Source organism: Salmo trutta, chromosome 30, assembly GCF_901001165.1.
Source record: "Salmo trutta chromosome 30, fSalTru1.1, whole genome shotgun sequence".
In the NCBI taxonomy this organism is placed as follows: Eukaryota; Metazoa; Chordata; class Actinopteri; order Salmoniformes; family Salmonidae; genus Salmo; species Salmo trutta.
The window spans coordinates 31,183,682-31,205,362 of record NC_042986.1 but is presented as its reverse complement, the minus strand read 5'-3'; the positions used below and the strand labels follow the sequence as shown (position 1 = coordinate 31,205,362).

The 21,681-nt window shown below is 44.4% G+C and overlaps 1 protein-coding gene across 2 annotated transcripts in view; it reads right to left on the bottom strand.

Annotated features, from left to right (window-relative positions):
• LOC115168504 (zinc finger protein 704) overlaps nt 1-21,681 on the bottom strand; it is a 113,289-nt gene that overhangs the window by 1,363 nt on the left and 90,245 nt on the right. The window contains exons 5-8 of one of the 2 annotated variants that reach the window (XM_029723856.1): nt 7,909-8,009; nt 6,620-6,905; nt 1,492-1,614; nt 112-239 (exon numbers count right to left, since the gene is read on the bottom strand). In XM_029723856.1, the coding sequence (XP_029579716.1) occupies nt 112-239; nt 1,492-1,614; nt 6,620-6,905; nt 7,909-8,009 (638 nt within the window). The remainder of the gene's footprint in view (nt 1-111; nt 240-1,491; nt 1,615-6,619; nt 6,906-7,908; nt 8,010-21,681) is intronic. The other variant, XM_029723857.1, reaches the window with a different exon arrangement.

The following is a 21,681-nucleotide window of genomic DNA, read 5'->3' as shown; positions in this document are numbered from 1 at the left end:
CAATCAAAGATATGACACACAGTTAGACTTTACACTATACTCCCATGAAGTTGATAAATACACTCACAAAGGAAGGGTCCACACACACACACACCCATACACTCTGAGTACCTGGTTCCTGGTGCTGATTTGGGCAGGGCGGCTGTAGAGGGGGGTGTCTTGCTGATGGTAGTGTGTGTGTGAAGAGCAGGCTGTCTCTTCTCCCCGAAGCTCACCGTGCGGGTGTGAGTCAAAGGGCCCTGCAGGGGCAAGCACAGGTCAAAGGGCATTCTACCAATCAATCACAGCATAGCAGCAATCATTACGGCTTTCACCTAGTGCCCTAAGATTTTCCTGACCAGAAAAAATCTAGAGGACCTGATCCTCTAGACAACAAGTCTAGATAGAAGACAACAAGAGGGACTGATCCTAGTTCAGCCCTAAAGACACCATGTCTCGATAGAAGACAACAAGAGGAACTGATCCTAGTTCAGCCCTGAAGACAACATGTCTAGATAGAAGACAAGAGGGACTGATCCTAGTTCAGCCCTGAAGACAACATGTCTAGATAGAAGACAAGAGGAACTGATCCTAGTTCAGCCCTGAAGACAACATGTCTAGATAGAAGACAAGAGGAACTGATCCTAGTTCAGCCCTGAAGACAACATGTCTAGATAGAAGACAAGAGGAACTGATCCTAGTTCAGCCCTGAAGACAAAATGTCTTGATAGAAGACAAGAGGACCTGATCCTAGTTCAGCCCTGAAGACAACATGTCTAGATAGAAGACAAGAGGGACTGATCCTAGTTCAGCCCTGAAGACAACATGTCTAGATAGAAGACAAGAGGAACTGATCCTAGTTCAGCCCTGAAGACAACATGTCTAGATAGAAGACAAGAGGAACTGATCCTAGTTCAGCCCTGAAGACAACATGTCTAGATAGAAGACAAGAGGACCTGATCCTAGTTCAGCCCTGAAGACAACATGTCTAGATAGAAGACAAGAGGGACTGATCCTAGTTCAGCCCTGAAGACAACATGTCTAGATAGAAGACAAGAGGGACTGATCCTAGTTCAGCCCTGAAGACAACATGTCTAGATAGAAGACAAGAGGAACTGATCCTAGTTCAGCCCTGAAGACAACATGTCTAGATAGAAGACAAGAGGACCTGATCCTAGTTCAGCCCTGAAGACAACATGTCTAGATAGAAGACAACCCTCCAGGGCTATGAGGTAGAGGAAGAGAGATGTAGAAGAAAGGAGGAGAAAACAGCTAGCCTGGCTGGAGTGGGGAACGAGAGAAATTGAAAAACAATGGGGCTGGAGGAGCGAGGGAGTGGGAGTAGAGAGGTGAGAGAGAGATGGGGTGGGGAGAAGAGGGAGATATGAGAGGGTGAGAAATATGACAGGTGGAAGAGCAACAGAGTGAAAGAGGTAGAAGAGATGTGGGGAGTGGTAAAAGAGAAAGAGAACATGAGGATAAAGAGAGAAGGAGAGAAAGCAGCCTGCTCACCGGTAAGCCTTTAAAAATGACAGGAGAGGACTGCCAGGACACACTGATCCCATCCCCATTCCCAATCCCATCATTCCCACCAACCTGCTCCGAACACACAGGAATACTCACAGGAGCAGTGGCCTGGAAAACATAGCACCACAACACAGTGAGAGACAGAGAGAGGAGGAGGAAGGAGAGAGAGAGAGAGAGAGAGAGAGAGAGAGAGAGAGAGAGAGAGAGAGAGAGGGGGGAGATAGAAAAAGGTGGGGGAGAGAGGAGGTGAGAGAAAGGGTGAATGAGTGGTGGTCGAGGGAGGTTGATCGACAAAGAATGATCCAGAAAGAAAAGGGAGATAGATACTACACAGAGAGAAGATGGAGTAAAAGAGAGGAGACTAACTCATCTAAAGAAACCTATTCATCTGGTGTGCAGCATTAAGCCTGTGGACAGCTCAGTTTCATGGACATTAATGACGCAGAAACAGACCAGGGGAACCAAAACATTATCGTCATGAAGTACATATCAGTCTCAGAGATGGCCAGTATTTCTGTTACATGTATTTGAAATATGTATTTCAATTACTTCTGAGTATTTTGTCATTTGTATTACACTGGGCTAAACTACAGTCGCAGCCAAAAGTTTTGAGAATGACAAAAATATTAATTTCCACAAAGTTTGCTGTTTTTGTGTCTTTAGATATTTTTGTCAGATGTTACTTTGGAATACTGAAGTATAATTACAAGCATTTCATAAGTGTCAAAGGCTTTTATTGACAATTACATGAAGTTGATGCAAAGAGTCAATATTTGCAGTGTTGACCCTTCTTTTTTAAGACCTCTGCAATTCGCCCTGGCATGCTGTCAATTAACTTCTGGATCACATCCTGACTGATGGCAGCCCATTCTTGCATAATCAATGCTTGGAGTTTGTCAGAATTTGTGGGTTTTTGTTTGTCCACCCACCTCTTGAGGATTGACCACAAGTTCTCAATGGGATTAAGCTCTGGGGAGTTTCCTGGCCATGGACCCAAAATATCAATGTTTTGTTCCCCGAGACACTTAGTTATCACTTTTTCCTTATGGCAAGGTGCTCCATCATGCTGGAAAAGGCATTGTTCATCACCAAACTGTTCCAGGATGGTTGGGAGAAGTTGCTCTCGGAGGATGTGTTGGTACCATTCTTTATTCATGGCTGAGTTCTTAGGCAAAATTGTGAGTGAGCCCACTCCCTTGGGTGAGAAGCAACCCCACATATGAATGGTCTCAGGATGCTTTACTGTTGGCATGACACAGGACTGATGGTAGCGCTCACCTTGTCTTCTCCGGACAAGCTTTTTTCCGGATGCCACAAACAATCGGAAAGGGGATTCATCAGAGAAAATTACTTTACCCCAGTCCTCAGCAGTCCAATCCCTGTACCTTTTGCAGAATATCAGTCTGTCCCTGATGTTTTTCCTGGAGAGAAGTGGCTTCTTTGCTGCCCTTCTTGACAACAGGCCATCCTCCAAAAGTCTTCGCCTCACTGTGCGTGAAGATGCACTCATACCTGCCTGCTGCCATTCCCGAGCAAGCTCTGTACTGGTGGCGCCCCGATCCCGCAGCTGAATCAACTTTAGGAGACGGTCCTGGTGCTTGCTGGACTTTCTTGGGCACCCTGAAGCCTTCTTCACAACAATTGAACCACTCTCCTTGAAGTTCTTGATGATCCGATAAATGGTTGATTTAGGTGCAATCTTACTGGCAGAAATATCCTTGCCTGTGAAGACCTTTTGTGCAAAGCAATGATGACGGCACGTGTTTCCTTGCAAGTAACCATGGTTGACAGAGGAAGAACAATGATTCCATGCACCACCCTCCTTTTGAAGCTTCCAGTCTGTTATTCGAACTCAATCAGCATGACAGAGTGATCTCCAGCCTTGTCCTCGTCAACACTCACAACTGTGTTAACGAGAGAATCACTGACATGATGTCAGCTGGTCCTTTTGTGGCAGGGCTGAAATGCAGTGGAAATATTCAGTTCATTTGCATGGCAAAGAGGGACTTTGCAATTAATTGCAATTCATCTGATCACTTCATAACATTCTGGAGTATATGCAAATTGCAATGGCAAGAAAAGCTCAAAAAAGCAAAGAGAAACAACAGTCCATCATTACTTTAAGACATGAAGGTGAGTCAATACGGAAAATGAACGTTTTTTCAAGTGCATTCGCAAAAACTATCAAGCGCTATGATGAAACTGAACAGTCCAAATATTCGATTTTTGGTTCCAACCGCCGTGTCTTTGTGACACGCAGAGTAGGTGAACGGATTATGTCCGCATGTGTGGTTCCCACCATGAAGCATGGAGGAGGAGGTGTGATGGTGTGGGAGTGCTTTGCAGGTGACACTGTCTGTGATGTATTTAGAATTCAAGGTACACTTAACCAGCATGCCTACTGCAGCGATATGCCATCCCATCTGGTTTGCACATAGTGGGACTATCATTTGACCAAGAAGTAGAGTGATTGAGTGCTGCATCATATGGTTTGCGATGAGTTGGACCGGTAGAGTGAAGGAAAAGCAGCCATCACGTGCTCAGCATATGTGGGAACTCCTTCAAGAATGTTGGAGAAGCATTTCTCATGAAGCTGGTTGAGAAAATGCCAAGAGTGTGCAAAGCTACCATCAAGGCAAAGGGTGGATACTTTGAAGAATCTCAAATATAAAATATATTTTGATTTGTTTAACACTTTTTTGGTTACTACATGATTCCATATGTGTTATTTCATCGTTTTGATGTTTTCACTAATATTCTACAAATAGGCAATAGTACTGTTTGTCCATCTTGAGATGTGGTAGCCAGTATACATTTCCTCAAAATAGTCAGAATTAATCTAAGATAACTCAAGAAGTCAGTCATCAATTTTGACGTTTTTGCAGGTCTTAGTCCCTAAATGTTACATCTAACTAAGATGTTCGGTTCAGTATTCATCAAGTGAAAAAATGTGCATGAAAACGATACATCTCTTGTTGATTGACAACAAACACTTTATTGAAGAATCCCTACTGTTGACCAATCACCGACAAATGGGTTTAGACTTCGGCTACTGATGAAAAAACCCTTGCCGAAGTCCAAAACGAACAGAAACTTCACAAAATTGTGTCATAATATTTGCAAGATGGGAAGCATCCGGATGCCTTTATAGTCAGTGCATTGAAATAAAGTAAATAAACAACAACATATCACAGTCATAGCAAGTAAAACATTTCCGTAACCCTTATTGAGAATGTTGTTGCTGTTCAGGCCGGCTACTTGCAAACGTATTTCTGTATTTTAAAATACATGTATTTTGTAGTTTCTTTTCATACATTGACCTTCATGGTATTTTGTAATTGTATGTTGGGATTTTACCCATCCCTGGACAGTCTCTGGGTTACAAAAGGGTTCTACAGCTGTCCCCATAGGAGAACCCTTTTTGGTTCCAAGTAGAACCCTCCTTGGTGCCAGGTAGAACCCTTTTGGGTTTCATGTAGAACCCTCTGTGGAAAGGGTTCTAAACTCAGAAAAAAAAGAAATGTCCCTTTTTCAGGACCCTGTCTTTCAAAGATGATTTGTAAACATTTTAAAGGATTTAAACACTGTTTCCCACCTGTGGAACGGTCGTTAAGACACTAACAGCTTACAGACGGAAGGCAATTAAGGTCACAGTTATGAAAACTTAGGACACTAAAGAGGCCTTTCTACTGACTTTGAAAAATACCAAAAGAAAGATGCCCAGGGTCCCTGCTCATCTGCGTGAACGTGCCTTAGGCATGCTGCAAGGAGGCATGATGACTGCAGATGTGGCCAGGGCAATAAATTGCAATGTTCATACTGTGAGATGCCTAAGACAGCGCTACAGGGAGACAGGACGGACAGCTGATTGTCCTCGCAGTGGCAGACCACATGTAACAACACCTGCACAGGATCGGTACACCCGAACATCACACCTGCGGGACAGGTACAGGATGGCAACAACAACTGTCCGAGTTACATCAGGAACACACAATCCCTCCGTCAGTGCTCAGACTGTCTGTAATAGGCTGAGAGAGGCTGGACTGAGGGCTTGCAGGCCTGTTGTAAGGCAGGTCCTCACCAGACATCACCAGCAACAATGTCGCCTTTGGGCACAAACCCACCATCGCTGGAACAGACAGGACTGGCAAAAAGTGCTCTTCACTGACAAGTCGCGGTTTTGTCTCACCAGGGTTGATGGTCGGATTCGCGTTTATCGCCGAAGGAATGAGCGTTACACCGAGGCCTGTACTCTGGAGCGGGATCGATTTGGAGGTGGAGGGTCCTTCATGGTCTGGGGCAGTGTGTCACAGCATCATCGGACTGAACTTGTTATCATTGCAGGCAATCTCAATGCTGTGCGTTACAGGGAAGACATCCTCCTCCCTCATGTGGTACCCTTCCTGCAGGCTCATCCTGACATGACCCTCCAGCATGACAATGCCACCAGCCATACTGCTCGTTCTGTGCGTGATTTCCTGCAAGACAGGAATGCATGTGTTCTGCCATGGCCAGTGAAGAGCCCGGATCTCAATCCCATTGAGCATGTCTGGGACCTGTTGGATCGGAGGGTGAGGGCTAGGGCCATTCTGCCCAGAAATGTATGGGAAATTGCAGGTGCCTTGGTGGAAGAGGGGGGTAACAACTCACAGCAAGAACTGGCAAATCTGGTGCAGTCAATGAGGAGGAGATGCACTGTAGTACTTAATGCAGCTGGTGGCCACACCAGATACTTAATGTTACTTTTGATTTTGACCCCCCCTTTGTTCAGGGACACATTATTCCATTTCTGTTAGTCACATGTCTGTGGAAGTTGTTCAGATTATGTCTCAGTTGTTGAATCTTGTTGTGTTCATACAAATATTTACACATGTTAAGTTTGCTGAAAATAAACGCCATTGACAGTGAGAGGACGTTTATTTTTTTGCTGAGTTTACATGGAACCAAAAAGAGTTCTACCTGGAACCAAACGTTTTCTACATGGAACCAAAAGGGTTCTCCTACGTGGACAGCTGAAGAATCCTTTTCAGGTCTAGATAGCACCGTTTATAGCAACAGAGAGTACCACAGCCACTGGAGAATAAGGTGTATGAACGTGCATGACTGTTCTTACCTGGTATGCGTGGTCAGTGCGAATATGGCAGAGCGTGGAGGGAGCTGATTGGCTGAGTAGGGTGGGGGCGTGGCTAGGTGTCCCCCTCATGGCGATGTGGGAGGGCTCAGAGCGAGGGAGACAGGCGGTGAGGGAGACAGGTGGGAAAATGGGAGGAGGGCCGGAGGTGGTGGGGGAGGTGGGCGTGAGGCTGGATAAGCCCTCTGATAGGCTGTCCATGTTGACCTCGATCTCCGAGTAGTAGAAGTCCTCCTCCCCGTCGCTGTAGTCCGAGTCGCAGTTCCGCCTGCATCGCAGGAGGGTGACATACGTGAAGTAGCTTATAATGAAAGTTTATAATGCCTTATAATCACATTCATTGCCCATCATATATTCAGTCAATATACCACCTCATAATACTCTACAGCTGCATTAATAAGGTGTTATGAAAATGCTTATAAGGCATTATAATTGTTCATACCAAGCCACTACAAGCTTTATAATGAGGAGCTGAGTCTTCTCTAACCAGCAGAGGGCAGTGATACACAGGCTGCAGAGCCACTGAGCTTATGAACTTGATTGGTCAAAGCCTTTAATGACTGACAGAGAGTGCAGGATAGCAACAGGAGGCTATAAAAACACACCAGCGAAACCTCCTCATGTGTTGATATGCTTCCCTCCTCCACCCTGCTTCCCTTTGTAAGTGGATCCTAGACTAACAAACCTAATCATATTAAGAAGTCATAACAAACAGAGCCCATGGAGAGACAGAGCTTCCAATGTAGCACATACTCCACAATACTAGCTCCTCACTGATAGTAGATATTCTGACCAAACTTCAGCTAATGGTATTTCGTATTTATTAGGATCCCCATTAGCTGTTGCGAAAGCAGCAGCTACTCTTCCTGGGGTCCACACAGAACATGAAACATGACATAATACAGAACATTAATAGACAAGAACAGCTGAAGGACAGAACTACATCAATTTAGCTATGTAGCCTACATATCAATACATACACACAAACTATCTAGGTCAAATAGGGGAGAGGCGTAGTGCCGTGAGTTGTTGTGCTGTGAGGTGTTGTTTTATCTGTTTTTTGAAACCAAGTTTGCTGTTTATTTGAGTAATATGAGATGGAAGGGAGTTCCATGCAATAATGGCTCTATATAATAAATATCTGCTCTCTTATTGGTCCTCATGTGATCTGAGTGCAGTGATTGGTTACAACAATTACCCATTCAACAATTGTGATTCCATATCTACAGCAGTTGACCTATATCTGTCTCTGTGGTTGATTGGTGCCTTACCCCAGGTGGACGGTTCGGATGTGTCTCTGGATCCCTGAAGAGGTGCTGAGGACCTTTTCACAGTTTTTCCACAAGCACTTGAACATCACCTTCATGGAGTTCTGAAACACAACATAAGAGAAAACAGTGTAGTCAGTGCTATTGTAGTGATCAGACCTGGGATCAAATACTATTTCAGGTATTTCAATTCGTTTTCAATACATTTCAAAACAAGTATACAGATAACTTTTATTTGAAAAAACAAGTAGTTGAAAATCAGAATGCATTTGGAAATACACTTGGAAATACACTTCCTCAAATACACTGCCATGCATTTAACCCTGGTATTAAAAAAATGTATTTAAAAATACCTTCAAATACAATTTGGTCAACTATTTATTTTCTCTCACAAATAACCATTAAAATACTAAAATAAAAGTAGGCTACTTGTTTTGGCATGTGTATTTGAAAATACTTAAATACACAGGAAATAATATTTAAATAAGGAAGACTCTACTAGTCGAAACGCGTTGCAGTTGTGTGTCCTGATGAACTCTGATGATTCCTCCCATATGTATTATTTTGTAAACATACTGAAAAAATATATAAACACAAAATGAAACAATTTCTGAGATTTTGAATATAAGGAAATCAGGCCCTAATCTATGGATTTCCCATGAAAGGCAGGAGCGCAGCCATGGGTGGGCCTGGGAGGGCATAGGCCCACACACTTGGGAAACAGGCCGACCCACAGGGATGGACCAATCAGAATGAGTTTTTCCCCACAAAAGGGCTTTATTACAGACAGAAATACTCCTCAGCCAAATTCTCTAAAACGATGTTGGAGGCGGCTTATGGTAGAGAAATTAACATTAAATTATCTGGCAACAGCTCAGGTGGACATTCCTGCAGTCAGTATGCCAATTGCACTTGAGACTTCTGTGGCATTGTGTTGTGTGACAAAACTGCACATTTAAGAGTGGCCTTGTATTGTCCCCAGCACAAGGTGCACCTGTGTAATGATCATGCTCATTAATCAGCTTCTTGATATACGACACCTGTCAGGTGGATGGATTATTTTGACCAAGGATAAAATGCTCACTAACAGGGATGTAAAGACATTTTGCATAACATTTGTGAGAAATTAGCTTTTTGAGCGTATGGAAAATGTCTGGGTTATTTTATTTCAGCTCATGAAACATGAGACCAACACTTTACATGTTGCGCTTATATTTTTGTTCAGTATACATTTTATTAATAGTTCATAAAAGTGTATTGCAACGTACTGGCCGCCTACTCGTCTTCTTCTTTAAATAACAAATACTCAAAAACACATGCATTTGAACCCAGGTCTGGTAGTGATTGTGGGGGAAAAACAAGATTGGGGCTTGAATCAACAACCCTGTGGTTACGGGGAGAGCGCACTACCACCTGTGACAAAAAGGTTTAGATCTCCTAGCAGAAGCTGTGTTCCACTCACACACTGGAAGGATACACAGAGAGTGAGGTAACAAAAAGAAAAGGAAAAAGACCTTTGGACCAGTACACAGACTATTAGACAAGCAGAAAAAGACCATTGGACCAGTACACAGACTATTAGACAAGCAGAAAAAGACCATTGGACCAGTACACAGACTATTAGACAAGCAGAAAAAGACCATTGGACCAGTACACAGACTATTAGACAAGCAGAAAAAGACCATTGGACCAGTACACAGACTATTAGACAAGCAGAAAAATACCATTGCACCAGTACACAGACTATTAGACAAGCAGAAAAAGACCATTGGACCAGTACACAGACTATTAGACAAGCAGAAAAAGACCATTGGACCAGTACACAGACTATTAGACAAGCAGAAAAAGACCATTGGACCAGTACACAGACTATTAGACAAGCAGAAAAAAGACCATTGGACCAGTACACAGACTATTAGACAAGCAGAAAAAGACCATTGGACCAGTACACAGACTATTAGACAAGCAGAAAAAGAGCATTGCACCAGTACACAGACTATTAGACAAGCAGAAAAAGACCATTGGACCAGTACACAGACTATTAGACAAGCAGAAAAAAGACCATTGGACCAGTACACAGACTATTAGACAAGCAGAAAAAGAGCATTGCACCAGTACACAGACTATTAGACAAGCAGAAAAAGACCATTGGACCAGTACACAGACTATTAGACAAGCAGGCCTGTGAAGATAGAAATCGAAGAGCAGGTTAGCAAGACAAACACAGAGGTGAAATTCTACATCCCTGTCACTCTGTGTCTCTCTCTATGTGTCTTTTTGTCTCACTCTCGCTCTACAGATCTCTCTCTAAAGAAGCATAATGTCATAATCCCTCAATATTTTTTTTTGGGGGGGGGCAGTGCCCTTGGACTGTGACCCTGATTTAATGTGGTCATGATCTCTACTTTGGGCTTTGACTGACAGACACACACACAGGCGTTCAACCTCTCAACAATAAAGGCTAGTATTTAGGAAGCTGATAACCTCTTCAAATCTGAAAAAGTCAAACCTCAAAATAAGTATTTTAAACCTATATCAACCCCTTCTTTCCTCACATGCAGACTAAGGACATAGACAGAGTTGTGTTTTTCAGACTCGTATTTTCCCAGGCAGCATGCAGATCTCTGATGTTGGCAGTGGAGGGAGAAATGTGTTGGGACCTGCATCAGTAGTAATGACAGGCAGTGGGCGTAGGCTCTCCACCTTTTAACAGCTTCCAGAAAGGGAGAGACAGAGTGAGTGAGTGAGTGAGTGAGTGAGTGAGTGAGTGAGTGAGTGAGTGAGAAAGAGGAGGGAAAGGTGGGAGAGAGAGAAACTAAAAGACAAACTATAGAACAGGCTTATCGGCGGCTGATCAATTTAATGCTTTATACAGTATATATTCTTATGCAATCCACACAATGCATAACACACAACAGCCCTAATGGCACTGGGAAACATAGGAATCATTTTCAGTGTTTCATAAAATCTGCAGCGTCTCAACAAACATTTACATATCCCTTAATGCCAAAAGTGTTTTCCTTCCATTGTAACACTATTACAGTGACACTGTAGTGATTAACACATTCCCTAAGCCGTTTATAGTACATGACTCCTCTACATAGTCAGATACATGTAGGATCTAAATTTGATCACCCTATTGCAGGAGAACTTTCCTGCAATGCAGGAAATGTTAAACTTGTAGTTTATTTGAGGTCTAAAAAGGCTTCTGAAGTTGGCAATTTCCACTTTGAAATGTCAGACTTGCTTTTCCCTTCTGAAAAATGTATCAACCCCTACAAAAACGTCCATTAATTATAATCCACATAATAATTCACATTTCCTGTTACAGCAGGATTATTTTCCTGCTGTAGCAAACTGGCTCAAATTAAGACCCTACATCTGTAGTACACGACTCCACACAGTCAGATGCCCTGCAGCTATGGGACTACCCAGGCTGCTACTGTCTGCCAGTCAGGACTTAGCTAGGCAGCTTGTCATGGCCAACTACACAGTAAACTGCCTGTTAGGTTTACCCAGGGCAGGTTTATACACAAGGCATCCAAACTGTAATGATTTTATCTACAACCAGCTATTCATTAACAACCACACATGCATGTCAGTGCAAGTCTTATTGAGATGGCCTCCCAAGTCCTTGTGTACAGTTGATGTAATTTTTACAGTTTGTCTAGCACTGTGAAATGTTCTGTCACATCTTTACAAGCGAGGCTGAAGAACAAATGTCAAACATGAAAATAAGACGTTTAATTTAACGGATGACTTGACAAATGAGCACAATCCTTTGGTCCTGTAACTAGGGCTGTGGTGCCATGAAATCTCATCAGCCGGTGATTGTCAAGCAAATATCTGTCGGTCTCACGGTAATTGACCATAAATTAACATGAAAACATTTGGCATCTCCTGGTTTCCACACATTTTAAAAAGCCATTTAAAAAAGTATAATAAATCCATGTAATATAGCCTACACCTTCATAATAAATCCATTATTTATTTTAGTCTAAAGAAGTAAGGTAGGAAGAAGATGTAGTCTATTTCTGAAGAAAAGAATAGCATACTTATGTTAGGTCCTGATGTGGCTATGTTAGGTCCTGATGTGGCTATGTTAGGTCCTGATGTGGCTATGTTAGGTCCGGATGTGGCTATGTTAGGTCCTGATGTGGCTATGTTAGGTCCTGATGTGGCAATGTTAGGTCCTGATGTGGCTATGTTAGGTCCTGATGTGGCTATGTTAGGTCCTGATGTGACTATGTTAGGTCCTGATGTGGCTATGTTAGGTCCTGATGTGACTATGTTAGGTCCTGATGTGGCTATGTTAGGTCCTGATGTGGCTATGTTAGGTCCTGATGTGGCTATGTTAGGTCCTGATGTGGCTATGTTAGGTCCTGATGTGGCTATGTTAGGTCCTGATGTCGCTATGTTAGGTCCTGATGTGGCTATGTTAGGTCCTGATGTGGCTATGTTAGGTCCTGATGTGGCTATGTTAGGTCCTGATGTGGCTATGTTAGGTCCTGGTGTGGCTATGTTAGGTCCGGATGTGGCTATGTTAGGTCCTGAAGTGGCTATGTTAGGTCCGGATGTGGCTATGCCAAATGGCTGTGGGCTACACAAGTTCATTTAGCAGACAAGATTTGCTTAGAATTCTCACAGCCAAGATTTACTTATAATTCGGTGGCATTATTTTATAGTATTTTATAATATGAAGAATACAATTGAACAAAGCTGAAAAAATAGAAACATTTTCTCCAAACGATTTGAGTGAGTGCGCACATGCAGCTTTTCTCTGTTGAGTGGTTAACAAAGAAATAGGTACTCCTAAACACTTAATTTAGAGTTATTAATGTAACTTTAGTTGTTCTACAAATGTTGGGCTATATGTTTTGATTTTTAATACATTGTAAGGCTGCATGACGGGACTCTAATGATGATTTGAAAGAAACCACTTGAAAGGCATGAACTCTGCTTTGTTTTCTTGCGCAGGCTGTACACACTACATCAGTCACTCATTCACAATTGACAGTTGATAATGCCTTGAATTGTACAGTGGTGTCCCCTTTGTGGCCGTAATGCACCCTAAAAAAATCCATGCCTTTTGCAGCCCGGAGTGCTGTGTTGAGCCCTCGGCCCTGAGTGAGCTGCACAATCCGAAGCGCCTCTCAGTCACATGGTTCTCCGTCACATGATTGGGTCTTTCTGACAGGCTATAAGTGAAGACAGACACATCGGGATGCAACTGCGCGTGTCCTTATCCATTTCCGAGGTGCATATTGAAGATATTGGAAGAACTGTCCATATTTACTTTTCGTCAGCCAACAAGATGAGTACCGTAAATTCCGGACTATAAGCCGCAACTTTTTTCCCAGGCTTTGAACCTCGCGGCTTAAACAATGACGCGGCTAATATATGGATTTTTCCCGCTTTCAATTTTTTTTTCTCCAAAAAACACATTCTGTGACGTGCTCAGTTTTTTGGCGGCAGGAAGCTTTCATTAGACCAATGAAATTGCCGAATGGGTTAAGGTCAAATAACTTTTTTGTTTACTGTTTAGATTAAATCGAGCGCTCTCAAACTTCCCATCATTCTGATTACGGTAGTCATTTTGTCACCCTCATCATGGCAAAGACACGGAGAAATGCATATGATGCAGCTTTCAAGTTGAAGGTGATTGATCTGGCTGTTGGAAAAGGAAATAGAGCTGCTGCACGGGAGCTTGGTCTTAATGAGTCGATGATAAGACGTTGGAAACAGCAGCGTGAGGAATTGACTCAGTGCAAAAAGACAACTAAAGGTTACTGCTAATTTTTTATGTTTTGTTACAAGCCATGTTTCGTTAAAGCCTATTTATTTTGTTACAAGCCATGTTTCGTTAAAGCCTATTTATTTTGTAAATATTTTTTAAATATTTTGTAAAAACTAAAATGTTGATAAACTATTAGGCTATTTCTTCACATTATAAGCGCAGCAATGCACACATGGCAGTTATTTAACAAGTTATTTGGCCACTTTAGTTGTGATACAAACCTTATTAAAACATATAGGCCTATGGGCTAGGCTACATGAGGTGTGATATGAACCTTATTAAAACATATAGGCCTATGGGCTAGGCTACATGAGGTGTGATATAAACCTTATTAAAACATATAGGCCTATGGGCTAGGCTACATGTGGTGTGATACAAACCTTATTAAAACATATAGGCCTATGGGCTAGGCTACATGAGGTGTGATATAAACCTTATTAAAACATATAGGCCTATGGGCTAGGCTACATGAGGTGTGATATAAACCTTAATAAAACATATAGGCCTATGGGCTAGGCTACATGAGGTGTGATATAAACCTTATTAAAACATATAGACCTATGGGCTAGGCTACATGAGGTGTGACATAAACCTTATTAAAACATATAGGCCTATGGGCTAGGCTACATGAGGTGTGATATAAACCTTATTAAAACATATAGACCTATGGGCTAGGCTACATGAGGTGTGATATAAACCTTATTAAAACATATAGACCTATGGGCTAGGCTACATGAGGTGTGATATAAACCTTATTAAAACATATAGGCCTATGGACTAGGCTACATGAGGTGTGATATAAACCTTATTAAAACATATAGGCCTATGGGCTAGGCTACATGAGGTGTGATACAAACCTTATTAAAACATATAGGCCTATGGGCTAGGCTACATGAGGTGTGATATAAACCTTATTAAAACATATAGGCCTATGGGCTAGGCTACATGAGGTGTGTGACTATTATTAGAAAACGTAGGGGGAAAAAGGCATTGTTTCTTATGCTTGGCATCATTACCAAGTGATCATATATAATTCACAAGAGACTATTCTTGATTTAATCTTGTCTTTACATTTACTAAATATATGTTTGACATTTGTTTTGATTTAGAATGGACCATTATCATGCACCTGTATCGAAACAGGAGCAGTGGGGAAAAAATACATGTCATCTATGCACTTAAATAGTGAATGGAGGACGCTTTTCCCCGTGGTTTATTTTCATGCCAGCCAGGTAGATTTCACTCCTGCTGTAAATATAAGCTATGTGCTCAATAATAGGAAAGTTGAGTAATAAATATAGTAGGCCTAGACAATAGAAAGCTGATGGGATCCTCCTCTTTTTATTACTCTGTTTTCTCCTGCATGAAGTGTTTAATTAGATTTCCGAAATACATTTGCATTGATGTCAGAATGATTAGAGGGACAATAGAGTGCTGAGTACCAGGCAGTTAGCAAGTTGGATAGGCTACTAATGACCAGCAGCAGCAGCATCTGAGCTTGGAGAAGCCTATTTACCGTGACTAAATTATCATGTGGAATTTGACTCCCTTCCTGACTCATGACCGCCGGTGTGGCGGTAATACGGTCACCGCAACAGCCCTACCTGTCACACAGTTTAATCATAATTTGGTTCAAGTGCTTAATAACGGATAGGCTACAACATGTTTGTCCTATTCTGGAGATGCTAGTCAATGAGTGCAGTCACATCCAGAAAAACTTAATTCACCATTACTTTTTTCTTTGTTTCCTGTCAGGATATTGCATTTCTATGGCCTGGCCTGCTGCATGGTGTGCGAACTTGTGTTTCAGCCGACATGGTCTCTGTTACTTCTGGAGTTGGATCCACACACTCCTATATCAAATCAAATAAAATTTTATTTGCCACATGCACAGAATACAACAGGTGTAGACCTTAACCTACTTACAAGACATTAACCAACAATGCAGTTTTAAGAAAATAGAATTTAGAAAAGATTTACTAAATAAAGTAACGTAAAAAAAAAAAAAATGTAAGTAACACAATAAAATAACAATAATGAGGCTATCCAGGGGGTGCTGGTACCGAGTGAATGTGCAGGGGTACAGGTTAGTCGAGGTAATTTGTAGATGTAGGTAGGGGTAAAGTGACTATGCATAGATGATAAACACCGAGTAGCGGCAGTGTAAAAACAAAGGGGGGGGGGGGTCAATGTAAATAATCCGGGTGCCCATTTGATTAATTGTTCAGCAGTCTAATGGCTTGGGGGCAGAAGCTGTTAAGGAGCCTTTTGGACCTAGACTTGGCACTCCAGTATCGCTTGCCGTGCGGTAGCAGAGAGCACAGTCAATGACTTGGGTGACTGGAGTCTTTGACAATTTTTTGGGCCTTCCTCTGACACGGCCTAGTATTTAGGACCTGGATAGCAGTAAGCTTGGCCCCAGTGATGTACTGGGCTGTACGCACTACACTTTGTAGCGCCTTACGTCGGATGCCGAGCAGTTACCATACCAGGCGGTGATGCAACCAGTCAGGATGCTCTCGATGGTGCAGCTGGAGAACTTTTTGAGGATCTGAGGACCCATGCCCAATCTTTTCAGTCTCCTGAGGGGGAATAGGCATTGTCGTGCCCAATTCACAACTGTTTTGGTGTGTTTGGACCATGATAGTTTGTTGGTGATGTGGACACCAAGGAACTTGAAACTCGCCCCGCTCCACTACAGCCCCGTCGATGTGAATGGGGGCGTGTTTGGCCCTCCTTTTCCTGTAGTCCATGATCATCTCCTTTGTCTTGCTCACATTGAGGGAGAGGTTGTTGTCCTGGCACCAAACTGCCAGGTCTCTGACCTCCTCCATATAGGCTGTCTCATTATTGTCGGTGATCAGGCCTACCACCGTTGTGTCGTCAGCAAACTTAATGATGGTGTTGGAGTCGTGCTTGGTCACGCAGTCGTGGGTGAACAAGGAGTACAGGAGGGGATGCACCCCTGAGGGCACACAGCCCTGAGGGGTCCCCATGTTAAGGATCAGCATCGCAGATGTGTTGTTGCCTACCTTTACCACCTGGGGGCGGCCCATCAGGAAGTCCAGGATCCAGTTGCAGAGGGAGATGTTTAGTCCCAGTGTCCTTAGCTTAGTGATGAGCTTTGAGGGTACTATGGTGTTGAACGCTGAGCTGTAGTCAATGAACAGCACTCTCACATAGGTGTTCCTTTTGTCCAGGTGGGAAAGGGCAGTGTGGAGTGCGATTGAGATTGCGTCATCTGTGAATGTGTTAGGGCGGTTTGCGAATTGGAGTGGGTCTAGGTTTTCCGGGATGATGGTGCTGTATTGATCACATCTTTACTAATGCTGCAGATATTTGCTTTAAAGCAGTATCCAAATCCATAGGACGTAGTGATGATAATATAATAGCCATATCTAGGAAAACCAAAGTTCCCATGGCTGGGCCTAATATAGCGTATAAGAGGTCATACAAGAAGTTTTGTAGTGATTCATTGTCACAGAATAAGTCGTACATGAGAGACAAGGACCAAGGCGCAGCGGAAGTGTGGACACATGCTTTTAATTGGTAAAAGGCAAAGCATCCACTGGAAAACAAAACAATAAATGATACTCACAACCTGGACAGTCTCACAGGCTATGCAAACGCAGTGCAAGAACAATTCCCCACAAACCCCAGTGACAAACATACTCCTACATATATGACTCCCAATCAGGAACAACGATCCCCAGCTGTTCCTGATCAGGAGTCACAAGACACACAGAACAATCAAACACACACACACAAGACTGCCACGTCCTGACCCCCAAACTACTACAACAGCTCCATCTGCTGGTCAGGACGTGACAGTACCCCCCCCTCAAGGTGCAGACCCCGGAATGCACCTAAAAAAAAAAAAACACCAACAAACAAAATCCCCAACAAAACCCATAAACACTAACCCTTAAACAATAAGGGAGGGAAGGGAGGGTGGCTGCCGTTACCGATGGCACTGTGCTACACCCCCCCTCCCCAACCCACCTATCTCTGGAGGTGGCTCCGGTTCTGGCCGTTCCAGGCTGTCGGGGCGGTCTGGCAGCTCGGGGCAGTCTGGGCAGTCTGGCAGCTCGGGGCAGTCTGGGCAGTCTGGCAGCTCGGGACAGTCTGGGCAGTCTGGCAGCTCGGGACAGTCTGGGCAGTCTGGCAGCTCGGGACAGTCTGGGCAGTCTGGCAGCTCGGGACAGTCTGGGCAGTCTGGCAGCTCGGGACAGTCTAGGCAGTCTGGCAGCTCGGGACAGTCTGGGCAGTCTGGCAGCTCGGGACAGTCTGGGCAGTCTGGCAGCTCGGGACAGTCTGGGCAGTCTGGCAGCCTGGGACAGTCTGGGCAGTCTGGCAGCTCGGGACAGTCTGGCAGCTCGGGACAGTCTGGGCAGTCTGGCAGCTCGGGACGTTCAGGGCAGTCTGGCCACTCCGGCAGTTCAGGGCAGTCTGGCCACTCCGGCAGTTCAGGGCAGTCTGGCCACTCCGGCAGTTCAGGGCAGTCTGGCCACTCCGGCAGTTCAGGGCAGTCTGGCCACTCCGGCAGTTCAGAGCAGTCTGGCCACACTGGCGACTGTTGACTGGCGGGCAGCTCTGACGACTGTTGACTGGCGGGCAGCTCTGACGACTGTTGACTGGCGGGCAGCTCTGATGACTGTTGACTGGCGGGCAGCTCTGACGACTGTTGACTGGCGGGCAGCTCTGACGACTGTTGACTGGCGGGCAGCTCTGGTGACTGTTGACTGGCGGGCAGCTCTGGTGACTGTTGACTGGCAGGCAGCTCTGGTGACTGTTGACTGGCGGGCAGCTCTGGTGACTGACTGGCGGGCAGCTCTTGCCCCGTCAAACAGCCCTTGTACCCCCCCTAAAAAAATCTTGGGGGTGCCTCTCGGTCTCCCTTACCCGTCGTGTCTCCCAGTCCTCGCCAGCCTTCTTCCGCTGCTTGGTCCTGGTTTGGTGGTGGGGAATTCTGTCACGGTTGTCATTAGAAATGGGGGACCAAGGCGCAGCGGAAGTGTGGACACATGCTTTTAATTGGTAAAAGGCAAAGCATCCACCGGAAAACAAAACAATAAATGATACTCACAACCTGGACAGTCTCACAGGCTATGCAAACGCAGTGCAAGAACAATTCCCCACAAACCCCAGTGACAAACATACTCATACATATATGACTCCCAATCAGGAACAACGATCCCCAGCTGTTCCTGATCAGGAATCACAAGACACACAGAACAATCAAACACACACACAAGACTGCCACGTCCTGACCCCCAAACTACTACAACAGCTCCATCTGCTGGTCAGGACTTGACATTCATATGTTGATGATGTAAAGAATATTTGCTGGTCTGTGGTGTGTAATGAGGAGCAACCGGACACTGCACTTGACGCATTTATAAAACTACTTATTCCAGTTACTAATAAACAAGCACCCAATAAGAAAATGACTGTAAAAACTGTTAAATCCCCTTGGATTGATGAGGAATTATTAAACAATTGTATGGTTGAGAAGGATGAGGCAAAAGGTGTGGCAATTAAGTCTGGCAGCCCAACTGATTGGCAAACGTACTGCAAATTAAGAAATCATGTGACTAAACTAAAGAAAAAGAAACTACACAATGAATCAAAGATAAATTACATAAAGAATGATAGTAAAAAGCTTTGGGGTACCTTAATTGACATTTTTTGGGAAAAAAAGCCAACTTGGCTCATTCATTCATTGAATCAGATGGCTCATTCGTCACAAAGCCCACTGATATTGCAAACTACTTTAATGACTTTTTCCTTGGCAAGATTATCAAACTTAGGGATGACATGCCAGCAACAAACAGTGACACTACACATCCAAGTATATCGGACCAAAGCCCGGGAAAAAGCTGAACGATATCGAGGCAGCCCCTGGCTGAAACACATTATCGCCTTTGCCAAGTGGCCGATCAGAGGACAAAGGGCTTAGGCGCGTGCCCGAGTCGACCCCATGCTGTATTTTCTTTCGTCTGTTTACCTAATTGCAGATTCCCAGTCTGAATATTATCGCTTTTTTACGAGAAAAATGGCATAAAAATTGATTTTAAACAGCGGTTGACATGCTTCGAAGTACGGTAATGAAATATTTAGAAATCTTTTGTCACGAAATGCGCCGTGCGCATGACCCTTATTTACCATTCGGATAGTGTCTTGAACGCACGAACAAAACGCCGCTGTTGGAACATAACTATGGATTATTTGGGACCAAACCAACATTTGTTATTGAAGTAGAAGTCCTGGGAGTGCATTCTGACGAAGAACAGGAAAGGTAATCAAAATTTTCTAATAGTAAATCGGAGTTTGGTGAAGGCTAAACTTGCTGGGTGTCTAAATAGCTAGCCCTGTGATGCCGGGCTATCTACTTAGAATATTGCAAAATGTGCTTTCACCGAAAAGCTATTTTAAAATCGGACATATCGAGTGCATAGAGGAGTTCTGTATCTATAATTCTTAAAATAATTGTTATGCTTTTTGTGAACGTTTATCGTGAGTAATTTAGTAAATTGTTAGTAAATTCGCCGGAAGTTTGCGGGGGGTATGCTAGTTCTGAACGTCACATGCTAATGTAAAAAGCTGGTTTTTGATATAAATATGAACTTGATTGAACAAAACATGCATGTATTGTATAACATAATGTCCTAGGTGTGTCATCTGATGAAGATCATCAAAGGTTAGTGCTGCATTTAGCTGTCTTCTGGGTTTTTGTAACATTATATGCTAGCTTGAAAAATGGGTGTCTGATTATTTCTGGCTGGGTAATCTGCTGACATAGTCTAATGTTTTGCTTTCGTTGTAAAGCCTTTTTGAAATCGGACAGTGTGGTTAGATTAACGAGAGTCTTGTCTTTAAAATGCTGTAAAATAGTCATATGTTTGAGAAATTGAAGTAATAGCATTTCTAAGGTATTTGAATATCGCGCCACAGGATTCAACTGGCTGTTACGTAGGTGGGACGATTTGGTGCCACCTGCCCTAGAGAGGTTAATAAAGTTTAAGATGTTCACGAGACCCGCTACGCCTTGGTCCACTACCTTTGACGACGGCCGTTACAGAACTTCCCACCACCAACGGACCAAGCAGCGGGGTAAGGAGCTGGAGAGGAGCTATCTGGAGTCGTGGACTTGGGAGGAGATCCTAGCCGGAGAGGGACCATGGAGGAAGGCTGGAGAGGACCGGGAGTGTTATGCTGGAACACGGCTGGCATGGAAGCCTGAGAGGCAGCCCCCCCAAAAAATTGGGGGGGCACACGGGTAGTTTGGCTGGGCCAGGGTTGAGCCCTAAGCCAACTCCTCGTGCTTACCGGAGGCAGCGTGGAACTGGTCAGGCCCCGTGCTATGGGGTGATGCTCACGGCGTCGAGGCTGAGCATCCACAGGCCGGTGTGCTCGGTGCCAGCGTCCCGTATTTGCCAGGGGGAAGCGGGCACCCAGCCAGTACGGGTGGTGCCAGTCCTGCGCTCGAGACCGCCAGTGCGCCTCCATGGCCCAGTGTATCCTGTTCCCGCTCCCCTCACTAGCCCTGAGGTGCGTGTTACTAGGCTGGCGCCTCCAAAGCCAGCCCCACGCATCAGGCTTCCAGTGCGCCTGTCCAGTCCAGTTCGTCCTGCTCCTGCTCCTCGCACTAGCCCTGTGGTGCTTGAAAATAGTCTGCCGCCTCCAAAGCCAGCACCACGCACCAGGCCTCCAGTGCATCAGCCCAGTCCAGTACGTCCTGTTCCCACTCCTCGCACTAGCCCTGTGGTGCGTGAAAATAGTCTGGCGCCTCCAAAGCCAGTCCCACGCATCAGGCCTTCAGTGCGCAGTCCCCGTCCAGAGCTTCCGGCGACAGTTCCCCGTCCAGAGCTTCCGGCGACAGTTCCCCATCCAGAGCTTCCGGCGACAGTTCCCCGTCCAGAGCTTTCGGCGACAGTTCCCCGTCCAGAACTTCCGGCGACAGTTCCCCATCTAGAGCT